This window comes from Liolophura sinensis, chromosome 3 (assembly GCF_032854445.1).
Source record: "Liolophura sinensis isolate JHLJ2023 chromosome 3, CUHK_Ljap_v2, whole genome shotgun sequence".
NCBI classification, from domain to species: domain Eukaryota; kingdom Metazoa; phylum Mollusca; class Polyplacophora; order Chitonida; family Chitonidae; genus Liolophura; species Liolophura sinensis.
Genome location: NC_088297.1, coordinates 15,944,695 through 15,955,543, shown reverse-complemented (window position 1 = coordinate 15,955,543; position 10,849 = coordinate 15,944,695). Strand labels below are relative to the sequence as shown.

The window sequence follows — 10,849 nt, the reverse complement described above, 5'->3', positions numbered from 1 at the left end:
CCGTCATTCCCTTGCATACAGTATTTCCATATTCGTATAATTTTCACTATTGTTTAATGTCATACATACATGTATGCATATCAAGAATTTTACTTACACAATGATGGTCAGTTTTATGAGCAGAGAAAACTGACAAACCCGTGTGTGAGTGGTACTGACCATTTGGCGAGTTCCTGACAAACTTTAACACGTGTGTTGTCGTCCTACAGGCATGATACAAATATGCACATAAACCATCCGTATTGCTGGAAGACTCGTGGTCTTCAACGAACACTAGACTGAGCAAACTCAGTGTCGAATCACCGCTAACAATTAAAACGCATACGCTGAATCGGAAGGCCCGAGTATTGGTTTATTTATTTGATTGGTGGTTTAAGCCGTTGTCAAAAATATTTCACTTATACGACGACAGTCAGCAATATGGTGTGGCAAAACCAGGCAGAGCCCTAGGGAAACCCACGACCATCCGCAAGTTATTGGCAGACTTTTCCACGTATGGCTTGAGAGGAAGTCAGCATGAGCTGGACTAGAATTCACAGCGACCGCATTGGTGGGAGGTTCCTGGGTCATTGCGCCATGCTGGCACTCTAACCACTTCGGCTCCCTGCATGACTGAGTACTGAGCTTTTAACAAAATACATTTAGTATTGTTATACGGTGTAGTAGATTTCATTGTGTCTACATCACATTACTAGGTCTTCCAACACATTTCGTCCCCTTAATTTACGAAATTATGAATTTGTTTATAGGATGATGCATGATTTCCTGATTTCATTGTCTTGTAAAAGTTCTCCTATAACTGGAATTTGTGACCCGGAGAGTTCATTTCATGGTTATGCATGTACATATTTGGGGGAAGTGTCTGACATTCATATAATAATTATATACTGTGACGGTGTCAGGTGTCACATATGGTGTCAGTATAATAATAATATACTGTGACTGTCTCAGGTGTCACATCTGGTGTCAGTATGATAATAATATACTGTGTCTGGGCCGGATGTCATGTCTCATGTCAGCATACTATTTATACACTGCGACTGGGTTGGGTGTCGTCTGGTGTCAGTATAAAAACAATACACTGTGACTGGGTCGGATGTCATGTCCTGTAGTATGATAATAATATACCGTGACTTTGTGGGGTTTCACGAGTTGTGTCTCCGGGCATAGCGTTTTAGTTTGGCATCACAATAAATATGTTTATAGCACTTAATCTTTTTAAGTTGCTGATACTATTCTGTCACTGATGAGTTCATTTGAAGTCACTCATATTATTATCTACCAGTCACTGACAGTGTTCTGTGACAGATGAGCACTTGATTCTGAGTCACTCATACTAATCTCTGACTGATCAGCACTCTCCTCTTCTCTTTCAGGGCAAAGAAAATGTAAAGTTTCTGAAGGAGGACCAGACATCAACAGCTTCTGCCAGTCTTCTATCTGTTCCAAGGGTTCCGCTGGCTCTCCTATAGCTGAAGCAAAGAGAAATTAAATTAATATCATTGGTTAACTTATTCATTTGTTTGATTGGTGATCAGATTATTTCAGTTATATAATTTAAATGTTTTGAAGGTTTTCCTCTCCATTTGAGAACTGACAAGCTAGCCTTTTCTATTTGCTTTATTAAATGAAAATTTCAAAACAGAAAATGCCTGCCTCAATGTTGGACAGAAGCCGGAGAGATGAAGTTGTCTCCCTTGATAAGCTTGACTACATCATGGTAGCAGTGCTTTGGTGCACAGGAGGAATTAAATTTCAGAGAATTTATAACAATTCAAAATATCATGAGAAGTGAATACAACAACTGCACAAGCACATATTCCTATTCAACGATACAAGGAAGAAATCTTAAAACAAATATAAACAAACCATAACAGTATCAGCAAGGCTGTCCTATCCAAGGCTAGAATTGAACTTACCCTTGAGGTGTCCAGTCTGCCAGTTGAAAGGAAATAATTTGCATGTAACCAAACTAACCAAAGTGAAGACGATATGTAATACATGTATTAACAGTGGTGGTTTGCTTTCTGAGCAGACAAAGACCTTAAAATGAATATCTAGACTCTTTAAACCTACCATTATGTGCACTTGTGTTTTGTTAACAAGGAATATATTACAAAGATCTCTGTTGTATAAGTGGAAAATACCAATCAAATAAATAATTTAAAAAACGAACCTTTGATTGAGGCTGAACTTGGTGTCAAATGTAGCAGATCGTTAAAGCGGAGTACAACATCTAGAGCAGGACCTGCCAGTGTATCACGCTCTGTGTGAAACTGTACAACATCAACGGCTAGCGTGTATGATATTTCACCGATGATATATCCACGGATCTGCAGTAATTCCTGAAACAAATGTCCAAAATCAATACTGAACAGAATGCAGAATTGTCTTGGTTGAAAAAAGTATTAAAATGCGAAAAAACAGAATTCATGATTGTCTTGAATACACACGGACAATCTGTAAAATACAGGATTGTCTTGAATATACATGGACAATCTGTGCAGAATACAGGATTGTCTTGAATACACATGGGCAATATGAGCTGAATGCAGGATTGTCTTGAATACCCCAGGACAATCTGAGCAGACCACAGGATTGTCTTGAATACACATGGACAATCTGAGCAGAATGCAGGATTGTCTTGAATACACATGGACAATCTGAGCAGAATGCAGGATTGTCTTGAATACATCAGGACAATCTGAGCAGAATACAGGATTGTCTTGAATACACCAGGACAATCTGAGCAGAACACAGGATTGTCTTGAATACACATGGACAATCTGAGCAGAATGCAGGACTGTCTTGAATGCTTATTAACCATATAAAGAGAATACAGCACTTTCTGAACAATTGTATCCTGATCCTAAATACACATGTACATCATGCTGGTTGTTTATATATTCATCTATATTTGATTAGGGGGCCTCCGTGGTTACAGGGCCATATCTAGGGCCATATCTACAGCCACTTTTATTATGGAAAATGTTTGGGCTCCCAAACTGCTGTCAGCACAGCATAATGACCCAGGAGCCTCCCTCCAATGCGGTCATTGTGAGTTCAAGTCAAGCTCATGCTGGTTTCCTTTCTGACTGTACGTGGGAAGGTCTGCCAGCAACCTGTGGATGGTCGTGTGATTCCCCCCTCGGTTTGCCATTCTGCCTGGTTTCCTCCCATAATAATGCTGGTCTTCGTTGTACATGTATTAGTGAAATATTCTTGGCAACGGCGTAAAACACCAATGAAATAAATATTTCATTTCACACCAATAACCTTTCCTGTTTTAGAGCAGTTTTCTCAAGAGATAAAAGCATCATCGGCTCAACTCACTTGAGCTCTCTTCAGGTCTTCTCGTCTGCGCACAAATGCCACAAGGTGGTCGCTTATCAGTCGCAAGAAAGCCTGCAGGCTGTCTGGAAAGTATCGTTCTACCAGCCACTGTACTGGCACAAACGCAGGAATGGTGTGCTGGCGAATCATCATGCGGTGAGTCTTCACAAGTTCCAGGAAGTATGGCTCGTGGAACTGCCCCTCAAATGACGTATCAAAGCGAACTAACATTGACGTCTCATCGAGGCTGCTGGCTGATATTCCTGTTATGGAGTTCCAAATAGAAGGATAATTCAAACTGAAATTTCTTTTGAAAACATTTAATAAAGGTTTAGATGAATAAATTGTAAACTGTCAAGGTTTTTGGTCTACAAGTGATGGTCACTGAAGACAGTTGACATGTTTGACATTTTGTTTACGTGTATATAATTGTAGGTTATTTTTGACCAGAAAAGAACCCCACAAATATTTACACTCCTTAAGTTGTTTAAAAAGCCACGCCTGATTTCCCTTGGATTTTAAAACATTTATGAAGTCGAAAAGGCCCGGGTACATCTGACTGTAAATGTTGTGACAGAATACTGTTACATTTTTTTAAACATGAATGGCACACACCGCAACTGACAAAGCGACGTACTAAAATCAAAGAGAGATGAACGACAAACATTTTGTAAACAACATTATGTTGGATAATTCTAAATATTGCAGTTCATCATTCAATATCACCTGAAATCATAAATAAACTGTTGCTGTAAAAAATGACAACGCTGATATTTGTACAAGGGTCACAGTACTGATCTCTGTATGGATATCAAAGTACTGATCTCTGTATGGATATCACAGTACTGATCTTTGTATGGATATCACAGTACTGGTCTTTGTATGGATATCACAGTACTGATCTTTGTATGAATATCACAGTACTGATCTTTGTATGAATATCACAGTACTGATCTCTGTATGGATATCACAGTACTGATCACTGTATGGATATCACAGTACTGATCTTTGTATGGATATCACAGTACTGATCTCTGTATGGATATAACAGTACTGATCACTGTATGGATATCACAGTACTGATCTTTGTATGGATATCACAGTACTGGTCTTTGTATGGATATAACAGTACTGATCACTGTATGGATATCACAGTACTGATCTTTGTATGGATATCACAGTACTGGTCTTTGTATGGATATCACAGTACTGATCTTTGTATGGATATCACAGTACTGATCTTTGTATGAATATCACAGTACTGATCTCTGTATGGATATCACAGTACTGATCTTTGTATGGATATCACAGTACTGATCTTTGTATGGATATCACAGTGCTGATCTTTGTATGAATATCACAGTGCTGATCTTTGTATGAATATCACAGTACTGATCTTTGCATGGATATCAAAGTACTGATCTCTGTATGGATATCACAGTACTGATCTTTGTATGGATATCACAGTGCTGATCTTTGTATGGATATCACAGTGCTGATCTTTGTATGAATATCACAGTGCTGATCTTTGTATGGATATCACAGTACTGATCTTTGTAGGAATATCACAGTGCTGATCTTTGTATGAATATCACAGTACTGATCTTTGCATGGATATCAAAGTACTGATCTCTGTATGGATATCACAGTACTGATCTTTGTATGGATATCACAGTACTGATCTTTGTATACAAATTACAGCACTCTTCTTTGTATGAATCGCCATACATACAAACCAACAAAAAAAAATTCAATAATAATTAGTGGTCCATGCTAGTATCATAGCGGGATACCTCTTGAAATCATTCGGATTATTATTAGGGGTCCACGCTAGCATCCTAGCAGGACACCTGTTGAAATTGCTCAAATTATTATTATTATTATTCTTGGGCAAGTCATGCAATATCTCCAAAACTGGTAAAAGTAGAAAAACCAAACTTTGGGGTCTTAATAAGGAACATGCAGGAACATATAAAGCAACTTTTGACGTTTTCTACTGTTTTACCAGTCACGTGATTTAGCAGCCATTTTGAATTTTATTTGATGAGCTAATAAAAATCTTTTTCTCCAAAATGGCTAAACCTGTCGAGATAAACTTTTCGTTTACAGTTTTTAGGTGGCCCAAACCTTATTGTAAAAAACTGTGAAGTCTTGTATGTATGTAAGGCCAAAACTGACCAATGAACTTGGTTCAAAAGCAGGTCAATTTTTAAAACTGATTAAAATCATTAAATAAATACACTATCTGGTACCAAGTGATGTCACAATTACAAATCTGCAAGAATTACTTTTGTACTTTGTGTTGTTCGCAAATTTTGACCAAAAAACCTAGAAAAATTTTACAAACACATCCTATGTAAATAACACAGGAGCTTTGTGCTAGACTGCATGAAACCATTTAATGCAGTTTACTGTGGGAACCCTCATCAGCTCTGCCACAATGTATTCTTCCTGTCTTCTTCCCAACTTCACAACAATATGTTCTTTCTGCCTTTTGTCCTGGGGCAATAGCAGAAGATCAAAGCCACCTATTCTCTATTCCAGTCTTCAGTAATTGGCCAATAGTAAATGGTGCTTGGCAGTGTAGGGTTCAAATCCAGTACATTCCATTACATTTTTTCGTGTTTTTTACCATTATCATGAGCTTTATAGGCACCAGGCTACCAGAAGTGGTAAAAGTCTAGTCTCCTGGACCCTGGCAACACTGTTGGATGACAGCTTTAATTGTTATGAAAACTGCTTGAAGTAGTTTACCATAATGCTCAAATTACCCAGTGCCAAATCACCTCCAAAATTCTGATCTCTTGCGTTGGAGACTATTCAAATACGGAGCACTCCAACCGTTGATTTGTTGAAGTTACCTGAATGCTTGTTGATTTCTGGTCCGTACTGCTATATTATAACTAGAACTCACCTGTTAATCTGTAGATTTTGAGACACTCATCCAGTCTTGACTTCCACACAGATGTCACAGTCTCGATAATCCCCTCCTCTGAATCCATGACCTATAGGCACACAAATACTGTATATAATGCACACAAATACATAATGTACACACAGATTGGACTTACAGCACATGAACACAAATATATAATGAACACACAGATTGGACTTACAGTACATGTATACTAATACATAATGTACACACCGATTGGACTTATAGTACATGTACACAAATATATTATTTACACATACAGATCATGTTTCAAGTACCTGTACACAAACACATCATACCTGTTTTGTGTGAACTGCCAGTTAATTATTTTCAAGGCAATTTTCAAAGGCAGTGGTGAGAGATTCCTGGGTCATTAGGCTGCGCTAGCGCTCTACCCAACTGAGCCATGGAGGCCCCGAATTGTGTCAAAAAGATGCTACGCAAAGCTTTTCCACATGTTGTCAGTTAGCTGCTGAATCATAAGCTTTCTTTTGAAAATGAAGGCAAGAAGAGTTAATGACTAGTACATTGTTGATGAAAGTTGTTGATGTATCTTTGTAGGTCATTTCGCCTCGGCCTAAGCGTGGCTTATGTATACTGATACACGGGGACGCTGGCCACCCTTACCCCGAAACCTCGGCCTAAGGGTGGCTTATGTATACTGACACGCGGGGATGCTGGCCACCCTTAGCCCGAGACCTCGGCCTAAGAGTGGCTTATGCATACTGACACGTGGGGATGCTGGCCACCCTCAGCCTGAGACCTCGACCTAAGGGTGGCTTATGTATACAGACACGCGGGGATGCTGGCCACCCTTAGCCCCAGACCCTTAGCCCCAAAACTGACAACCAGCTGATCAAAACATACATGTAGCAGCGTCGGGAAAGGTCAACCACGTATGCCCGGCGAGGAACAATGATTTATTAGGTCATGATGTTGACATGGTATGTGTGTGTAAGTTACAACTGTGAATCATCTTGGATTTACTGATTGTAAAGGCTGCAAAATGTGGAAAAAAATTGGGAGAGAATGTCTTGGTAAAATGTTTTGCCCTGTTAATGCATGTATTGGTTCATTTTACATGGATTTTTTTTGCTTCTGATTTTTGTTGTTCTTAAATACCAATGTTTTAACCTGGAAGACTCCTCGGCAATGATTTACTCCTAACCCCCATATTCAAAGATCACAGCCGAGATCCATGGTTAGCTTCAAGTAAACCAGTGCGGCCATTCCAATTACCAGGCCCAGGTATCTGACAAACTTACTGACCACAGCCGAAACAGCGAGGATCTATAAAGTCTGAAGGTCCAAGAGCTGTAAGGAGAACAACAAATGAACCAAGGGCCGTCTTTGAAATCATTAATATCCATGAAACAAGAAAGTACATTACCAGTTCACTTTGAAGTTTTTCTTCCAGGTGCTCCTTTCTTTTTCTCAGTGACTCACATTTTTCCCTCAGCACTTTAAGTCTGCTGGCACTTCTCTGTTTTTCCTTTCGTATGTGGGACTTGGTTGCTATTTCTTTCTCTAGTACATCCAATCCTTCCAAGACATCTACTTCACCCATGCTTATAACTGTTTTCATTTCTGCTACGAAAATAGGAAACAGAATATTTCACTCCTACTAAAACAAGAGAATAAGGTGGGTAATTTAGCATGAGCAAAGTTGTTTGGAAAGGTTGTTTTTTTTTTCTCATGGCATGACTTCTGACTCTAACTTTAGCAGCATGCCACCAGGCCTATCACAATACTGTAATTTTAGTCGGAATATTTGGCCTGGTAAAACTTAATTTAAAGTATGACAAAAATCAATATTCTGTTCCATAAATGATATTCTGCTGGTAATTCTGTTATTCAGAACATTTAAGTGACAAATCACACCGCCAGGGTCATAATGGGCAGATTAACTGTCATTCAATGAAATTAGACGTTGAAAGCATGTATAATGCTCTAAAGGCCTTCTGCTTGTTTTCTGTGTGCAGATTCTACCATGTGATGTTGTAAACCCAAGGCAAAGATTGGCATTTCTGGCGAAACATAAACAAGTCGCATTTTATTAAAAAAAAAAAAAAATATATAATATCAGTTTATCACAAACAGCCTACCGTATCTTGTGTTATGGTGCATATGTAAACTAGACAACCACAGAAATATCTACATAGCTTTCAAAGTACACGACTTTCCGCAGTCACATGGTTCATGGCAGACAGAGTGAAAATCAGCGCACACGTGGGGGAACAAAAGTTAGGAAAATATCAGTTATTTAGGGTAGAAATAAACCTGTAAAGGTAGCCTATAATGAAACGAAATAGCAAGGTATATTGCTTATTTATTTAATTATTTATATGATTGGCTTTTTATGTCGTACTCAAGAACATTTCATTTATACGCCGGCGGCCAGTATAATGGTGGGAGGAAATCAGGCAGCGCCCGTAGGAAACACGACCATCCACAGGTTGCTTTCTCCATATGGTCTGCTCTTCAAACTTCATGTAGGCCTAGTATGAAATGTTACTAAATTATTTCAAAACAGGTTGCTGGGTCGATGGAGAGTAATCTGTGTTGTGGTTGTTTACTTACTTTAGCTGGCGATATTGATCAAGTGAGGAGCTGCAGAACGAGTTTACCTTTTATAGCGGCGTAATACCTCGATTGAGGTATTGAGGGGTACCCCAATTGAGGTATAATACCTCGTTCGAGGTGCTTTCCCTTTCCTGTCATACTGATTGCGAGAACTACAATTGATACAAACTGCTAGCTGCTGACAAACATTTAGATTTCAAACAATTGTAAGTTGTTAATGTTTTCCGTGAGTCATGGATCGAGGACGACAAAACATTGCTAGATTGAAATAAGCGGGTAACGTTATCTCTCAAAAGTTGTTTTGCATCATGTTGTTGTTGTTCTCCGATTAGGGGAACCGTCGCATGATAGACGGAACAACTATTGAAATGTTCTCCAAATCAGTACTTTCACCGGTGAAAACAAAGAACAGCAATAAAAGAATCATTTCTTATCTCGAAAAAATCCAGTCGCATCTTAACACACAGAGAAAGCCTTCAGGTAATCGCACCTACCTCGCGCTCACGCTCAGTCAACCGCTTTTTCTTTTCCCCGCCAAATGCTGACAGGCTGTGTTAAAAATCTTGACTTCAATTTTTAAGTAAAAATATACGAAAACGGACCATCGAAATATCGTGCTAGACACGAAACATTTATCTGGTGGAAAAAAACAGTACAATTCCAATTTTTTCCAGTTGTATCAATATTTCGATTATTATCAATATTTCCTACACACACACACACACACACACACACACACACACACACACACACACACACACAAATGAAAAGTCATGATACTACATATGTAGGCCTAAATAGGCCTTTATGTATCGTGAACTCGATCATGCACATCGTTGCACCCCATTCGAGATCACACGCCTTTCTACGTGATCCTACGGTACTGAATGTAATCTCAACGGAGGCAGTAGGTACATCTCTATTTTAGAATGCATTGCACACATCACAAACTGTATAGACCTACTCGCGAACATAAGAAATAGTGCTATTTTGTATGATTGTTGCTGGAAATTATCATATTAACGTCCTTACATGGTGGTAAACAAAGTGTAAAAAAATGGGGGGAATTTCAATGTAATAGGAACAGTGGTTTTATTATATTCAACTGTCTGTCCGGGTTCCTCTCACCATAACGCTGGCTGCCGTGGGACAAGTGAAATATTCTTGAGTACGACATAAAACAGCAGTTAAAGAAATAGACTATATTCAGCATGGTTATATTCACTCACGGAGAAGATCTGTATACCACATACTAGGCCTACACGTAAAAGGCCTACACGTGTACTTTCAATTCTGCCATCAAAATATATACATCTACATGTATCGCCATAGGTCTATATCAGTAGTTTGCAGCTTAAACATATCCAACATACGTGGTCATCCCGTCTCCTAAAGTATCGCACCATGATACGTGGTCATTCCGTCTCCGAAAGTATCGCAACATGAATACGTGGTCATTCCGTCTCCGAAAGTATCGCACCATGAATATGTGGTCATTTCGTCTCCGAAAGTATCGCACCATGAATACGTGGTCATTCCGTCTCCGAAAGTATCGCACCATGAATACATGGTCATTCCGTCTCCGAAAGTATCGCACCATAATACGTTGTCATTCCGTCTCCGAAAGTATCGCACCATGAATATGTGGTCATTTCGTCTCCGAAAGTATCGCACCATGAATATGTGGTCATTCCGTCTCCGAAAGTATCGCACCATGAATACGTGGTCATTCCGTCTCCGAAAGTATCGCACCATGAATACGTGGTCATTCCGTCTCCGAAAGTATCGCACCATGACTATGTGGTCATTCCGTCTCCGAAAGTATCGCAACATGAATACGTGCTCATTCCGTCTCCGAAAGTATCGCACCATGAATATGTGGTCATTTCGTCTCCGAAAGTATCGCACCATGATACGTGGTGATTCCGTCTCCGAAAGTATTGCACCATGAAAACGTGTACACTGCTGTATACTGCTTTCGCTGTTTCCCTTTTTCTC

The 10,849-nt window shown here is 39.3% G+C and overlaps 1 protein-coding gene across 2 annotated transcripts; it reads right to left on the bottom strand.

Annotated features, from left to right (window-relative positions):
* LOC135463892 (centromere protein O-like) lies at positions 1 to 9,382 on the bottom strand. 2 transcript variants are annotated; one of them, XM_064741355.1, is made up of 6 exons: positions 9,346 to 9,382; positions 7,659 to 7,858; positions 6,248 to 6,338; positions 3,334 to 3,596; positions 2,177 to 2,345; positions 1 to 1,472 (listed from the first exon to the last, which is right to left on the bottom strand). In XM_064741355.1, exons 2-6 carry the CDS (start codon positions 7,851 to 7,853, stop codon positions 1,279 to 1,281), a joined length of 912 nt encoding a protein of 303 aa, XP_064597425.1. In that variant the 5' UTR covers positions 7,854 to 7,858; positions 9,346 to 9,382; the 3' UTR covers positions 1 to 1,278. The 2 variants fall into 2 exon arrangements, with proteins under 2 accessions (XP_064597425.1, XP_064597426.1); XM_064741356.1 differs by having other exon boundaries at positions 7,659 to 7,855; positions 9,346 to 9,378.
* Between the last annotated feature and the right edge of the window lie 1,467 nt (positions 9,383 to 10,849).

What these genes read in the sequence shown, in the direction of transcription:
- LOC135463892 (XM_064741355.1), bottom strand. Translation starts at nt 7,853, where the DNA reads ATGAAAACAGTTATAAGCATGGGTGAAGTAGATGTCTTGGAAGGATTG. An exon ending in AAGACCTGAAGAGAGCTCAA is followed by an intron (nt 2,346 to 3,333) that starts GTGAGTTGAGCC and finishes CATTTGTTTCAG; the next exon opens with GAATTACTGCAGATCCGTGG. An exon ending in AAGTTCAGCCTCAATCAAAG is followed by an intron (nt 1,473 to 2,176) that starts GTTCGTTTTTTA and finishes TCTTTGCTTCAG; the next exon opens with CTATAGGAGAGCCAGCGGAA.